Source organism: Ranitomeya variabilis, chromosome 2 (genome assembly GCF_051348905.1).
Source record: "Ranitomeya variabilis isolate aRanVar5 chromosome 2, aRanVar5.hap1, whole genome shotgun sequence".
NCBI lineage: Eukaryota > Metazoa > Chordata > Amphibia > Anura > Dendrobatidae > Ranitomeya > Ranitomeya variabilis.
Window position 1 is genome coordinate 62791462 of NC_135233.1, and position 17032 is coordinate 62808493.

Consider the following 17032-nt stretch of genomic DNA (forward strand, 5'->3'; position numbering starts at 1 on the left):
TAATGGGGATAGGGGAAAATATGTGTAAGTGGGTTGAGAGCTGGCTCAGGGATAGGAAACAAAGGGTGGTTATTAATGGAGCACACTCGGACTGGGTCGCGGTTAGCAGTGGGGTACCACAGGGGTCAGTATTGGGCCCTCTTCTTTTTAACATATTTATTAACCCCTTCCCGACCCATGACGCCACATAGGCGTCATGAAAACCCGTGCCAATCCGACCCATGACGCCTATGTGGCGTCATGGAATGATCGCGTCCCTGCAGATCGGGTGAAGGGGTTAACTCCTATTTTACCCGATCTGCAGGGAGAGGGGGAGTGGTACTTCAGTCCAGGGGGGGTGGCTTCACCCCCCCGTGGCTACGATCGCTCTGATTGGCAGTTTCACTTTCAACAGCCAATCAGAGCGATTTGTAATATTTCCCCTAAAAAACTGGTGAAATATTACAATCCAGCCATGGCCGATGCTGCAATATCATCGGCCATGGCTGGAAACACTAATGTGACCCCCCCCCACCCCACCGATCGCCCCCCCAGTGCTCCGTTATAGGGTCCGGTCCCCTCCGTCCGCCTGCCGGCTCCCCCGTCCTCCTGCCCGCTCCCCCCCTGCTCCTATGTCACCCCCCCGTGCTCCGACGCCCCCCCCGTGCCCCGATCTCCCCCCCCTTATACTTACCGAGGCTCCCGGTCCCCGTCCGCCTCCATCATGGGCGCCGCCATCTTCCAAAATGGCGGGCGCATGCTCAGTGCGCCCGCCGGCCGGCAGATTCATTAGAGGTACATTTTGATCGCTGTGGTAGGTTCTATCACAGCGATCAAAATAAAAAAAATAATAAATAAACCCCCCCCTTTATCACCCCCATAGGTAGGGACAATAATAAAATAAAGAAAATATTTTTTTTTCTTTTTCCACTAGGGTTAGGGTTAGAACTAGGGTTAGAACTAGGGGTAGGGTTAGGGGTAGGGTTAGGGTTACGGGTAGGGTTAGGGGTAGGGTTATGGCATGTGCACACAGAGCGGATCGGCCGCGGATCCGCAGCGGATCGGCCGCGGATCCGCAGCGGATCAGCAGCGGATCCGCAGCGGATCGGCAGCGGATTGGCAGCGGATCGGCAGCGGATCCGCAGCGGATCGGCCGCGGATCCGCAGCGGATCGGCAGCGGATTGGCCGCGGATCCGCAGCTGCGAATTCGAAGCAGTTTTCCATCAGGTTTACAGTACCATGTACACCTAAGGAAAACCAAATCCGCTGTGCCCATGGTGCGGAAAATTCCGTGCAGAAACGCTGCGTTGTATTTTCCGCAGCATGTCAATTCTTTGTGCGGATTCCGCAGCGTTTTACACCTGTTCCTCAATAGGAATCCGCAGGTGAAATCTGCACAAAAAAACACTGGAAATCTGCTGTAAATCCGCAGGTAAAACGCAGTGCCTTTTACCTGCAGATTTTTCAAAAATCATGAGGAAAAATCTCACACGAATCCGCAACGTGGGCACATAGCCTTCGGGTTAGGGTTGGAATTAGAGTTAGGGTTGGAATTAGGGCTAGGGTTTGAAATAGGGTTAAGATTAGGCTTGTGGTTAGGGTTACGGATAGGGTTAGGGGTGTGTTGGGGTTACAGTTGTGGTTAGGGTTGGGATTAGGGTTACGGTTGGGATTAGGGTTAGGATTAGGGTTGGAATTAGGGTTACGGGTGTGTTGCGGTTAGGGTTGTGGTTAGGGGTGTGTTGGGGTTAAGGTTGTGATTAGGGTTATGGCTACAGTTGGGATTAGGATTAGGGGTGTGTTGGGGTTAGTGTTGAAGTTAGAATTGAGGGGTTTCCACTGTTTAGGCACATCAGGGGTCTCCAAACGCAACATGGCGCCACCATTGATTCCAGCCAATCTTGCGTTCAAAAAGTCAAATGGTGCTCCCGCCCTTCCAAGCCCCGACGTGCGCCCAAACAGTGGTTTACCCCCACATTTGGGGTACCAGCGTACTCAGGACAAACTGGGCAACAACTGCTGGGGTCTAATTTCTCCTGTTACCCTTGCAAAAATAAAAAATTACTTGCTAAAACATAATTTTTGAGGAAAGAACAATTATTTTTTATTTTCACGGCTCTGCGTTATAAACTTCTGTGAAGCACTTGGGGGTTGAAAGTGCTCACCACACATCTAGATAAGTTCCTTCGGGGGTCTAGTTTCCAAAATGGGGTCACTTGTGGGGTGTTTCTACTGTTTAGGTACATCAGGGGCTCTGCAAATGCAATGTGACGCCCGCAGACCATTCCATCAAAGTCTGCATTTCAAATGTCACTACTTCCCTTCCGAGCCCTGACGTGTGCCCAAACAGTGGTTTACCCCCACATATGGGGTATCAGCGTACTCACAACAAACTGGGCAACAAATATTGGGGTCCAAATTCTCCTGTTACCCTTGTGAAAATAAAAAATTGCTTGCTAAAACATCTTTTTTGAGGAAAGAAAAATGATTTTTTATTTTCACGGCTCTGCGTTGTAAACTTCTGTGAAGCACTTGGGGGTTGAACGTGCTCACCACACATCTAGATAAGTTCCTTGGGGGGTCTAGTTTCCAAAATGGGGTCACTTGTGGGGGGTTTCTACTGTTTAGGCATATCAGGGGCTCTGCAAACGCAACCTGACGCCCGCAGAGCATTCCATCAAAGTCTGCATTTCAAAACGTCACTACTTCCCTTCCGAACCCCGACGTGTGCCAAAACAGTGGTTTACCCCCACATATGGGGTATCAGCGTACTCAGGAGAAACTGGACAACAACTTTTGGGGTCCAATTTCTCCTATTACTCTTGCAAAAATAAAAAAATTCTGGGCTAAAAAAATATTTTTGAGGAAAGGAAACACATTTTTTTATTTTCACGGCTCTGCGTTATAAACTTCTGTGAAGCACTTGGGGGTTCAAAGTGCTCACTACACATCTAGATAAGTTCCCTTGGGGGTCTAGTTTCCAAAATGGAGTCAATTGTGGGGAGTTCCTACTGTTTAGGCACATCAGGGGCTCTGCAAACGCAACCTGACGCCCGCAGAGCATTCCATCAAAGTCTGCATTTCAAAACGTCACTACTTCCCTTCCGAACCCTGACGTGTGCCAAAACAGTGGTTTACCCCCACATATGGGGTATCAGCGTACTCAGGAGAAACTGGACAACAACTTTTGGGGTCCAATTTCTCCTGTTACCCTTGGGAAAATAAAAAATTGTGGGCTAAAAAATCATTTTTGAGAAAAGAAAAATTATTTTTTATTTTCATGGCTCTGCGTTATAAACTTCTGTGAAGCACTTGGGGGTTCAAAGTGCTCACCACACATCTAGATTAGTTCCTTGGGAGGTCTAGTTTCCAAAATGGGGTCACTTGTAGGGGAGCTCCAATGTTTAGGCACACAGGGGCTCTCCAAACGCGACATGGTGTCCGCTAACGATTGGAGCTAATTTTCCATTCAAAAAGTCAAATGGCACGCCTCCCCTTCCGAGCCTTGCCGTGCACCCAAACAGTGGTTTACCCCCACATGTGAGGTATCGGCATACTCAGGAGAAATTGCCCAACAAATTTTAGGATCCATTTTATCCTGTTGCCCATGTGAAAATGAAATAATTGAGGCTAAAAGAAATTTTGTGTGAAAAAAAAGTACTTTTTCATTTTTGCGGATCAATTTGTGAAGCACCTGGGGGTTTAAAGTGCTCACTATGCCTCTGGATGAGTTCCTTGGGGGGTCTGGTTTCCAAAATGGGGTCACTTGTGGAGGAGCTCCAATGTTTAGGCACACAGGAGCTTTCCAAACGCGACATGGTGTCCGCTAACGATGGAGATAATTTTCCATTCAAAAAGTCAAATGGCGCTCCTTCCCTTCCGAGCCTTACCATGTGCCCAAACAGTGGTTTACCCCCACATGTGAGGTATTGGTGTACTCAGGAGAAATTGCCCAACAAAATTTAGGATCCATTTTATCCTGTTGCCCATGTGAAAATGAAAAAATTGAGGCTAAAATAATTTTTTTGTGAAAAAAAAAGTACTTTTTCATTTTTACGGATCAATTTGTGAAGCACCTGGGGGTTTAAAGTGCTCACTATGCTTCTAGATAAGTTCCTTGGGGGGTCTAGTTTCCAAAATGTGGTCACTTGTGGGGGAGCTCCAATGTTTAGGCACACGGGGGCTCTCCAAACGCGACATGGTGTCCGCTAAAGATTGGAGCCAATTTTTCATTAAAAAAGTCAAATGGCGCTCCTTCCCTTCCGAGCCCTGCCGTGCGCCCAAACAGTGGTTTACCCCCACATATGAGGTATCAGCGTACTCAGGACAAATTGGACAACAACGTCCCTGGTCCAGTTTCTCCTTTTACCCTTGGGAAAATAAAAAAATTGTTGCTAAAAGATCATTTTTGTGACTAAAAAGTTAAATGTTCATTTTTTACTTCCATGTTGCTTCTGCTGCTGTGAAACACCTGAAGGGTTAATAAACTTTTTGAATGTGGTTTTGAGCACCTTGAGGGGTGCAGTTTTTAGAATGGTGTCACTTTTGGGTATTTTCAGCCATATAGAACCCTCAAAATGACTTCAAATGTGAGGTGGTCCCTAAAAAAAATGGTTTTGTAAATTTTGTTGTAAAAATGAGAAATCACTGGTCAAATTTTAACCCTTATAACTTCCTAGCAAAAAAAAAAATTGTTTCCAAAATTGTGCTGATGTAAAGTAGACATGTGGGAAACGTTATTTATTAACTATTTTGTGTCACATAACTCTCTGGTTTAACAGAATAAAAATTCAAAATGTGAAAATTGCGAAATTTTCAAATTTTTTGCCACATTTCCGTTTTTTTCACAAATAAACTCAAAAATTATCGACCTAAATTTACCACTAACATGAAGCCCAATATGTCACGAAAAAACAATCTCAGAATCGCTAGGATCCGTTGAAGCGTTCCTGAGTTATTACCTCATAAAGGGACACTGGTCAGAATTGCAAAAAACGGCAAGGTCATTAAGGCCAAAATAGGCTGGGTCATGAAGGGGTTAATGACCTTGTAGGGGGCATTCAGAGTAGAATTTCAATATTTGCAGAGGACACTAAACTCTGCAGGGTAATCAATACAGAGGTGGACAATTTTATATTACAGGATGATTTAAGTAAACTAGAAGCTTGGGCTGATAAATGGCAAATGAGCTTTAATGGGGATAAATGTAAGGTCATGCACTTGGGTAGAAGTAATAAGATGTATAACTATGTGCTTAATTCTAAAACTCTGGGCAAAACCGTCAATGAAAAAGACCTGGGTGTATGGGTGGATGACAAACTCATTCAGTGGCCAGTGTCAGGCAGCTGCTACAAAGGCAAATAAAATAATGGGATGCATTAAAAGAGGCATAGATGCTCATGAGGAGAACATAATTTTACCTCTATACAAGTCACTAGTTCGACCACAGTTAGAATACTGTGCACAGTTCTGGTCTCCGGTGTATAAGAAAGACATAGCTGAACTAGAGCGGGTGCAGAGAAGAGCGACCAAGGTTATTAGAGGACTGGGGAGTCTGCAATACCAAGATAGGTTATTACACTTGGGGTTATTTAGTTTGGAAAAACGAAGGCTAAGGGGTGATCTTATGTTAATGTATAAATATATGAGGGGACAGTACAAAGACCTTTCTGATGATCTTTTTAATCATAGACCTGAGACAGGGACAAGGGGGCATCCTCTACGTCTGGAGGAAAGAAGGTTTAAGCATAATAACAGACGCGGACTCTTTACTGTAAGAGCAGTGAGACTATGGAACTCTCTGCCGTATGATGTTGTAATGAGTGATTCATTACTTAAATTTAAGAGGGGACTGGATACCTTTCTGGAAAAGTATAATGTTACAGGGTATATACACTAGATTCCTTGATAGGGCGTTGATCCAGGTAACTAGTCTGATTGCCGTATGGGGAGTCGGGAAGGAATTTTTTTCCCCAATGTGGAGTTTACTCTTTGCCACATGGGTTTTTTTTTGCCTTCCCCTGGATCAACATGTTAGGGCATGTTAGGTTAGGCTATGGGTTGAACTAGATGGACATAAAGTCTTCCTTCAACCTTAATAACTAAGTAACTATGTAACTACCACTGGTTTATCTGCCTGATCTCGTCTCAGAAAATTGTGACGAAAAGCAATTTCAGATTTTTTTTTCTTAACCACCTAAAAGGAAATAAAAAACGGGCAGTACCCCGAAACACAGTGCCTGCAAATTGAGATTCTGGTTTGGCTTTTATCCTATGTCATGTGACAAGGCTTGTTAAAGGGTCGACATTGACTTGTAGGATTGCCACTTACAATAGGTTTGCATAATTAGCATATTTCCCAGACGAGCATTGCGGCTTTAAGTCTCCTCATCTTGGCATGCATAGCATGTAAATCGCCACAAGGAGAAACATCCTGAAGAATCGCATTGCCAGTCAATATTTTGCCATAGAAGTAAAAGCAGAATTTTTTCGTCAAGATTTCACCGTGGTTGGAATTATTTCCTTATCTTCCAGTATTATTAAAAACAGCAACTTTTCTAATTAAAAAAAAAAAACAAGCCCTCAAATGGCTGTAGAAGAAAAAAAATTAAAAAAAAGTTATGACTTTTAGAAAGGGAGGAAAAAATAAAACTGCAAAATCTAAAGTTGACTACAAACTTACAGACACCCCAATTGGACATTCATTACAAAGAAGGAACACAGTGCGTGCTCAGATTTGCGTGAGCTGACAATGAGGCCGGCTCAAACAAATTAACATGGAAACAGGGTTGACTAGTCTGGGGAACGAATGCCTCATCAACTAGTCAAAGCCCTCGTTAGCAGAAGGAAAGCGGAGGTTGAAACGTTTTGGGTTTTTTTAACTGCATTGTGTTGTACAGGGCTGGTTAGGGAGGGAGTTTAATCACACTGGGATGGTTGCTGCTGGATTGGAGGTCACGGGGGACCTGACAGGTTCCCTTTAATAAAAGCAATGAATCACTGTATAATAACAAAAATAAATAATAATAATTATTTACACATATTTATCTATCATCTCACTTACCTTTTTTTCACTAAGCAGCGAATGACACAAAGTGCATCATGAATGGAGCGCTCGGCCTCTTCAATCACCAGCTTATTAGACCCACGCACAACAATGGTAACCGTCTTTCCAGGATTGGCACACCCGGTTATCTACAAGAGCAAAAATCAGTTGATGCCCCATGAAGGAAAGAACTGAAGAACTTTTACCTTTGACCTGGCATGTCACTCTCTACAAGGAGAAACCTTACCCCATAGATCCCAGTGTTAGCCGCTCACCTAAGCCAAAGCAGAGCTCATACTTTGCACTGACGAGGGGCAATACCCTGAAACACCGTGACTGCAGATTGAGATTCTGATTTGGCTTTCATCCCAAGTCATATTGCAGGGGGCAATATTGCCATTTCCTATAGGTGGCCCTAGAGTTCAAATCCTCTTCCCTCTGAAGAGACAATCTGCATATTTAATTTCTCAGACAACCAAGCAAAGCGTCCTCAGACTGGCGTGTCAGACCTGGCATGTCACTCTCCACAAGGAGAAACCTTACCCATTAGATCCTAGATTTACCTTTAATAGTTTCCCAGAGCCATTGAGGCTAACCTCCTCAGCTAGCTCAGCAGACGCCATCATATCTGCTGTAAACTGGTCAATGTGGGCCACTGGCTTGGTACCAATTGTCTGTAACAAACAAACAACAACAAAAAATAATGAAATTCACTCATCTGCACACAAAAACATTTGTAGACAGTGCCAAAAGTAACTACTGAGGATACGGACCTTACAGATGAACTCAATGTCTTCACGCTCTATGTCCTTCACTACCATAATTTTCATTTTATTCAGGAAGTGTAAGGCAAGATCACTGAGCGCATCTCTGAAAATTAAAAAAAGGAACTATGTCAGAAGGATTGTGCCACACGGTAACCCCTTACTGACAAGTGAGGGACCTGCACATCACATCAGGTGCAAGTGTAGGCAGCAGGCTCAGAACCTGAGCCTGATCCATAACACTGAAGGCACCTGCCTCATACAGCAGCGACCGGAGCAACAATCTTCACAAAAGATGATACCTCTAATGCTCATTCTGCCCAAAATGTGTGCCTTACCTCAAAATGGACTTCTGGATGAGCAGCACATTGCAGCCAGCCTTCTTAATCTGTTTCACAAGGTTGAGTATGTAGGTTCTTTCTTCTCTTAAAACTCTGTCCATCTGTGCATAATCTGACACCACAATCTGATTATCCATCTGAAATAAAGGTATATATCATTGATGTCTGTAGCTCCTAATAAAAAACTTGTGACAAATCATATAAACTTCTACATAAATCATATAAACTTGTGTGTGGATTCATGGCACTTACATCTGTCTTTGGTGCAGATAAGCAGAACTGAATGAGACCGATCCTTGCTTTTTCCACTCTGGTTACTCCGGTGTTGGCAGCTTTCTGTGTGAGCACAAGACCATCAACCAGTTCACAGTCATCAATGGTTCCCCTGGAGAAAAAAAAACACATATGCACGATTATGTTGTGGCTACTAGTAGTGGGAGCATATTCACTGGACAGATCCACAATAACCACGCAGCAGTCCGCCTTTCTTAAGAGCAGTATTACAACAGTAGGTACTTCTGAAAAGTTCTTACCCAAGTTTCTTGACAATTTTGATGTCCCGGAGGTCAACACTGGTTGCTGTCAATGGATCGATGACTTTCATTACAGCGTCCACACTCATGGGTGCAAGCAAGCTGGAGTACTGGGAGACCACCTTATAGAAATTAAAAAAACAAAAACAAAAGTGTAGTAGGGGCTTATATATACACTATGTCAGCAATTATGTCCATCTCTCCTAGTACCCTATTTTACTAAAAAGGTGCACCTATTTTCCCAAAACGTTTTGGAGGAAAGCGAGGGGGTGCATCCTATAGTCCAGTTGTGCCTTATAACCCAGCTATGGCTGTAAGTCGAAGGGGAAGGGGAAGGGGGGGGGGGGGGGAGGGGTACAGGAGCAGGCCGCAGCTAATGGTGTGTCCGCTATTAAAGAGAATGAATATTCACTGCTCCCCATGACCATAATCACTCCTCTCACCTCTATGCACTGGAGCTGGCGCCGAGAGGTGGATGGGACTATGGCTATGGGCATGGAGATCAGTGAATATTCATTCTTTTTAATAGCGGACACACCCTTAGGCCGGTTTCACACGTCAGTGGCTCCGGTACGTGTGGTGACAGTTTTCTCACATACCGGAGACACTGACTCACGTAGACACATTAAAATCAATGTGTCTCTGCACATGTCAGCGTGTTTTCACGGACCATGTGTCCGTTTGAAAAACACGGAGACATGTCAGTGTTCGTGGGAGCGCACGGACCCATTAAAGTCAATGGGTCCGTGTAAAACACGTACCGCACACGGATGCTGTCCGTGTGCCGTGCAGGAGACAGCGCTACAGCAAGCGCTGTCCCCCCAGCTTGTGGTGCTGAAGCCGCCATTCAGTTCTTCTCTCCAGCAGCGTTCGCTGGAGAGAAGGAATGAAAAAATCATTGTTTTTTTACTGTGTGCCCGCCCGCTGGAAATAAAATACTCACCCGGCTCTCTCGATGCTTCCTCTCTGCGCCGCAGATTGTCCTGTATGAGCGGTCACGTGGTACCGCTCATTAGTGATGAATATGCGGCTCCACCTCCCATAGGGGTGGAGCCGCATATTCATCACTGTAATGAGCGGTACCACGTGATCGCTCATACAGGAAGAAGCTGCGGCGCTGAGAGGAAGCATCGAGGGAGCCAGGTGAGTATTTTATTTCCAGCGGGCGGGCGCACAGGGAGTGGGAGGGGGGTGGTGACAAGGATCTTTATTTTAAACACAAAAAAAAAAAAAAAAAAACAATGATTTTTCATTCCTTCTCTCCAGCGAACGCTGCTGGGAAGAAGGAATGAATACCGGCTTCAGCACCAGATGCAGGGGACAGCGCTTATCTCTAGCGCTGTCTCCTGCACGGTCCGTGTGGTACCCAGTCGGCACACTGATGTGCCACGTGAGCACACGGATAACTCCGGTACCGATTTTTCCGGTACCGGAATTATCTGGACGTGTGAGACTGGCCTTAGCCGCAGCCGCCGGCTCCAGCAGTGGCTGGGTGATCACTTGTGTCCGCTATTATTTAAAATGAATATTCACTGCTCCCCACGCGCATAGTCCTGGGAGTGGGGAGCAGTGAATTTTCCGGTAGCTGACCTCAGCGTGTGAGGGCGCATTGCAGTGGCATCAAGCACTGCTTACATGCTGAAATCAGCTGCTGGCATCAGCACAGGACGCCACTGCAAGGGAGCAGAGGGAAGGTAAATAGAATTTTCTTTTAGTGGCGTGATGGGGGCCATGTATACTAGGATTGGGGGGGGGGGGACACGCCATATATACCAGGATGGCGAACATTGGTACAGAATTGGGGGAAATTACCTCTAACATTGCCAGCAGCAGATCTTCCCCAGTGCGTCATGATTACATTGTTTGCTTCAATTTTTTTTCCTATCTAACTCCTCTAAAACCTAGGTAAGTAATTGTCAGATGCATCTTATAGGTCGAAAAATACAGTAATTGCAGTCATGTCGTGATGCAGCTAATGAGTGATCATGAGAATACACTGCAAGGTGGAACTACACGAGGGTTGATATGATATAGCTACACAGCAAATCAGTGTGGTCCTCATTGTAAGTCCGTATAAATCCTATTAGTGTATAAGAACATCATATTGTAATGTCCCCTGTTTGAGACCCCTCCTAAGAGCCAGGATGGAGAGGGGCTTTGTAGAAGCTGCTCCTGCTTTGGAGGATTCAGCAAATCATTGTATTAGGCAAAGCACCAAAGGCTCCTATATAGTAATTGTGCTCTTTTGGCCTTCATGTATGTGCCCAGTGGCCAAACACGAGTCATGTAATCCTACACTGTTGGTGCAGTGAGATATATCTTGGTACCGTGTTAGCCAGTAGATAGAAAAATATTTAGAACTGAGAGTCCTCAGTGGTTGATGCCTTTTAATGGCTAACTGAAAAGATGGTAACAAATTGCAAGCTTTCGAGACTTCAGAGGTCTCTTTATCAGGCATAGACTAATACAAAATCTGAAGAACCACATATTTATACACAACACCACAGAATAATGCAATAGATAAGACAAGTGACGTGAAGCAGAACTAACATTATGGGAGAGTTGTGGAAATAAATATTGGAACAGTTCATAGATAAGGGGTGTGAATGTTTTATTGTCCTCCGATTGGGGTCTGGTTCTGTGTTGTGAGGCCCCCACAAGGTCTGAGGAGCAAATTCCTTAATTGATGTAAAAAGACATAAATCCATGCGAGACATTTTTTCCTGCACTGAGTGCGTCAAAGGTTGTCATGAGTTTACACTCCCAGACTCTTCTGTCTCTCTCAGATTTGAAGTTACCTTTTAATACAAGTAATTTTATGTCCATGGTGCTGTGGCCTGGGATACAAAAATGTTTTGCCACAGATAGATCCATTCTTTTTTCTTTTATTTTGTGGCGATGAGAATTCATTCTTGTTCCAATATGTGATTCTTCAGATTTTGTGTTATTCTGTGCCTGATGAAGAGACCCGAGAAGTGTAGACAGCTTGCAATTTGTTACCTTTTAATGGCTAACTGAAAAGATGGTATCAATCACTGAGGACACTCAATTCTAAATATTTTTTGATGCAGTGAGAAACGTCTAGTCGCTGGAAAAATCCACTGTTTGCCAGGAATGCCAGTATCGAGACACAGGGGGTCAGTTATATAAAATGGTTGTGTGTGATCAGAAAACATAGTGCATGCATCAGCAAAAGGCCGCACTGATTTGCTGTAATGCTCTACAAGATAAAAGGTGAAAATACCTTTGAGTTGAGTGAAGTCGTCGCACTGTTCAGTAAAGTTTCTTGATCACTTAACTCCACGGGTTTGGCCATATTGCTCAGAATTTCAACTCCTCTCTCTACAGCCAGCTGGAATGACTCAGAAATAGTGGTGGGATGAATACCTACAAGGTGGGGGGCAAAGGTAAACCAGGAAAGACTCAGACATTTCACATGGCTTAAATGGGTTAGTCCGTAAATACACAGGATAGGTGAACGCCGAGCGCAGCGGGTCTACAGCCGGCCACACACAGACTGATTACACCGCTGTCAGCCATGTCTCCTGACTCCCCCAATATACAGGAATGTTCGGCCAGGCGCTCCTGTATTCTCTGTGAAAGACACTGCCACAATTATCTGATAGCGACTTATCTCCCAGCCAAACAAATGGATTGGGCAACTGAATTCCAACTGCGGGATCATTATGTCTCCATGTTAGGGTCCAGGAGGACCCTCATGCACAGTGCATGGTCAGCTGATCCCACCATTTTTTATGTGAAGTACATGACCCTCAGCCTGCTGATAGCAAACGAACATTTCATTTTTTGGTATTAGGATCCTGCCAAACTGCCATATGGTGGTCTTCTCAATGATTATGACCTGTCTGTATACTGGGGTGGTCTTTAGAAACTTAAAGGAGAACCGTTAAAAGGGTATTTCAGTCTGAAGCATGTTTGACCTCTCCACTGTAGAGATAAGAAAAGAGGGGATTTTCCTCGGCGGACAATCACATAATATATTCTAATTAATGCTGTAATTTTACCTTTCTGCAGCAGCTTAGAACAGGCGTCCAGGAGAGCACCAGCAATGACCACCACAGAGGTGGTGCCATCTCCGGCTTCGATATCTTGAGCTTTGGACAATTCAACCAACTGGAACAAAAATAAAAGAATACATGAAAAAGAGCAACAAGATCTAAACACAAGGTGCAAGTGACAGAAGACCTGTCATAGCTCAACGGGTTACAGGCGCAGATAAGATGCAAGCGTGAATTTACAGGTCACAATCTATGGCACAAGGAAGCCGCAAGTCTTCACGTATCAGGGAACACTACAGGCATCTCGCATCTCAGATCTTCACAATACAAAGATGCCATACTGTCCTGTGAATGAGATCATAAGCTGGACATACAAATTGGACTGATGGAGGCCAAACCTACCGATCTGGCAGCAGGGTGATCTGGCAACTGGATTTCAACATGCTTGACCCTGTTCTTTTCAAGGGAGATAAAGCATCTCCAAAAAGGTGTCTGGTCGCGGCTTTTGCTGCTCAGACCACATGGCTGTTCAGCTGAGTCAAGAAGGCGGCACTACTAGTGACGGACAGCTATAGTGAGGACTATCACTCTTAGTAGCACCGCCCACTGGACTCGTATACAAACGCCAGGGATTTCAATGAACACAATGCAAGGTTTACTGATACGTTTCCCATAACAATGTCTATGGTTCTGATCAGCTCCTCCTGCAGATCAGATGGTCAATATAACAGGTTTCCTACGAGGCCTCATTTTTCACCAGTGTTTGGTCCACACAGCACTAGGAAGTATTTAGTACGGTATATATTTTTTCACAACCCATAGACTTAAGGTACCGTCACATTAAGCGACGCTGAAGCGATATAGACAACGATGCCGATCGCTGCAGCGTCGCTGTTTAGTCGTTGTGTGGTCGCTGGAGAGCTGTCACAAAGACAGCTCTCCAGCGACCAACGATGCCGAAGTCCCCAGGTAACCAGGGTAAACATCGGGTTACTAAGCGCAGGGCCGCGCCTAGTAACCCGATGTTTACCCTGGTTACCATTGTAAATGTTAAAAAAAAAAAAAACACATACTCACATTCCGGTGCCTGTCACGTCCCCCGGCGTCCTCTTCCCTGCACTCCTCCTGCATCCTGTGTAAGCGCCGCCGGAAAGCAGAGCGGTGACGTCACCGCTGTGCTCTGCTTTACGGCCGGCGCTGACACAGTGCAGGGAAGCGGATGCCGGGGGACGCGACAGACACCGGAATGTAAGTATGTAGTGTTTGGGTTTTTTTACATTTACAATGGTAACCAGGGTAAATATCGGGTTACTAAGCGCGGCCCTGCGCTTAGTAACCCGATGTTTACCCTGGTTACCAGTGAAGACATCGCTGAATCGGCGTCACACACGCCGACTCAGCGATGTCAGCGGGAGATCCAGCGACGAAATAAGGTGCTGGCCTTCTAGCTCCGACCAACAATGTCACAGCAGGATCCTGATCGCTGCTGCGTGTCAAACAACGAGATCGCTATCCAGGACGCTGCAACGTCACGGATCGCTAGCGATATCATTGTTAAGTTGTTCAGTGTGAAGGTACCTTTACAATGGCGACTTTAATCAGCGACTCGGATCAAAATCAGACCTGTCTCCGAGTGTTAGTGCAGACATGTGAACATGCCCAGAAAATGTGACAGCTGTGACTTACATCCATGAAACACTAAATGACTGAATGAGGCCTTGCTTCTAAGATTACTTGTTTTTTTTTAAAGCAAAGTTTCACCATCAAAACCACGCAGCTTTAGTTACACAAAAACCTGTTCACCTGCAAAAATCAGGTAATTATTTAATAAGGAAGTAAAAGACAGCAGCCACCTCCAGGGACAGCTCTCAGCCGCTCTGTGAGGGGTTACCACAAATTCCGTTTGTTGTTGCTGCATTATTTAGCAAAGTCATCAATGAAGATTTACATTCACTGACAACAGAAGATGCCCCAATAAACCCACTTCAGCACACACCAACACTCACCATCTTTGCAGCCGGGTGCAGGACTTGCATCTGCTTCAGGATCGTTGCCCCATCGTTGGTGATGGTCACGTCTCCTTTCCCATCCTGAATCTTTGGTTAAAGGGGGAGGAAATAACATCAGTTACCATGTAATGTGCAGCCAGCCAGCACTGCAGACATCACACCCCAGTATCTCACCATTTTGTCCATGCCTTTAGGTCCCAGGCTTGTTCTGATGGCATCAGCAACAGCTGCAACAACAGGGAACAATTCAGAAAGCCGATCTAGTCACACCCCAGAGCCCACCCCAGTGCCCCCGGTGTGTGTATGGCTGGTGGTGACTACTACTGATGTGCTGTGCGTGGCGCAGCTTTGGCCTAATCAGGAGTTTTCAGCAGTGGTGGGCAGTCCCAGCGTCCGTGTGTGCAAGTGTCGGGGCCGTGATACCCTAATCCCACACTGTGAGGGCGGACACAGATGTGCATATACCCAGTGAGGAGCTGTGCTGTGTGGTCTATAGCACCGCCATACTCCGCAGCGCTGTACAGGCAGCAGTCCCTGTCCCAGGTTTAGATCGCAACGGCCTAGGTCCCCCCCACCCCCGCCCAAACCCACATACACCGCACGTGGCGGCCCGAGATCCTCACCCTATAGGCCACTCCACCCTATTCGTGGCTGCCCGAGACCCCACCACCTCCCTATAGGACACTCCACCCTATTCATGGCGGCCCGGGACCCCTCCCCTATTTGTGGCGGCCCGGGACCCCCCTATAGGACACTCCCCTCTATTCGAGGCGGCCCGGGACACCCCCGATTTGTGGCGGCCCAGGACCCACCCCCCCTATTCCAGGTTGTCCAGGACCCCATGGAATGAGAGGAGCACGTCACACAAATGCACAGACATAAGAGGAACTACAAGTCACAGCAGTCCCTCCATCACTGCTCTGCACTCCTGGTGGCTCCTAATCTCTTCTTACACTACAACTCCCAGCATGCCGTTACACACTGCTGCAGCCGTTGAATGCTGGGAGTTGTAGTTCCAGATGGCCGGTGAGGCCGCTGGGCATACTGGACGTGTACCGGGCCGCCGTCTCACCTTTCCCCGCGGAGATGTTGCTGAAGCGGATCTGGGAGGGCTTGTCCCGGTCCTGGTAGGCTCCTTTCTTCTTGCTGGCTCCGGTGCTCACTCCCGGTGCCGCCACCATGGCTTTAGGAGCGGAATTATCCGGCATGGTACAATGTGCGGGGTCGGCGGGGGCTGTGCGGGGACGGGTACGCCCGGGAGCGGGTCACTGACGGGAGGATGACGGCGGATTCTGGGGTCGCAGCTGTCACTCCCCGGAGCATGAAGCTTCCAGAACAAAACGCCGGTTGGAGGCGGGGCCAGGGGACGTCAGGGCGGCTTCAGTGCGTGATGACGTCATGGGGCGCCTCGGGACGCGCCTGTCTGAAATATGGTTTTATTTTCCTTCTGGCTACGGATTGTGGCTGTGTGGTCTGCTGGGACTTGTAGTTCTACGGATGCTGGCACCTGTACCGCGCTACTGTAAAGAGATGAGTTTGTAGAATGTAACATCCATTCATCCTAATGACAGTGGAAATGTTTTGTTGATATCCACAGCACTGCAACTTGTTGACCGATGGAGGTGCGACCCCTAGAACAAACGGTGGGACCCCTAACAAGATGAGGCACTTTTAGCGCCATTACAGTGAAGCTGCTGTCCGCATGCTCGACCACCGCTCCATTCATTCCCTATGGTGCTGCACTCGACCACCGCTCCATTCATTCCGTGATGCTGCAGTGTGCTGCACTCGACCACCGCTCCATTCATTCCCTGTGATGCTGCATAGTGCGCTCGACCACCGCTCCATTCATTCCCTGTGATGCTGCAGTGTGCTGCACTCGACCACCGCTCCATTCATTCCCTGTGATGCTGCATAGTGCTGCACTCGACCACCGCTCCATTCATTCCCTGTGATGCTGCAGTGTGCTGCACTCGACCACCGCTCCATTCATTCCCTGTGATGCTGCAGAGTGCTGCACTCGACCACCGCTCCATTCATTCCCTGTGATGCTGCAGAGTGCTGCACTCGACCACCGCTCCATTCATTCCCTGTGATGCTGCAGTGTGCTGCACTCGACCACTGCTCCATTCATTCCCTGTGATGCTGCAGAGTGCTGCGCTCGACCACCGCTCCATTCATTCCCTGTGATGCTGCAGAGTGCTGCGCTCGACCACCGCTCCATTCATTCCGTGATGCTGCAGAGTGCTGCGCTCGACCACCGCTCCATTCATTCCCTGTGATGCTGCATAGTGCTGCGCTCGACCACCGCTCCATTCATTCCCTGTGATGCTGCAGAGTG

At 46.8% G+C, this 17032-nt stretch overlaps 1 protein-coding gene across 1 annotated transcript in view; it reads right to left on the reverse strand.

Moving 5' to 3' along the window:
* The window catches only part of CCT4 (chaperonin containing TCP1 subunit 4), a 28993-nt gene extending 12594 nt beyond the window's left edge, over positions 1–16399 (reverse strand). Inside the window, exons 1-11 of the mRNA XM_077282478.1 lie at positions 15764–16399; positions 14866–14918; positions 14689–14778; positions 12689–12797; positions 11908–12050; positions 8664–8785; positions 8383–8515; positions 8128–8267; positions 7799–7895; positions 7589–7699; positions 7044–7174 (exon numbers count right to left, since the gene is read on the reverse strand). Of these exons, the coding sequence (XP_077138593.1) occupies positions 7044–7174; positions 7589–7699; positions 7799–7895; positions 8128–8267; positions 8383–8515; positions 8664–8785; positions 11908–12050; positions 12689–12797; positions 14689–14778; positions 14866–14918; positions 15764–15899 (1265 nt within the window). The 5' untranslated portion in view covers positions 15900–16399. The remainder of the gene's footprint in view (positions 1–7043; positions 7175–7588; positions 7700–7798; positions 7896–8127; positions 8268–8382; positions 8516–8663; positions 8786–11907; positions 12051–12688; positions 12798–14688; positions 14779–14865; positions 14919–15763) is intronic.
* Positions 16400–17032: the final 633 nt, after the last annotated feature.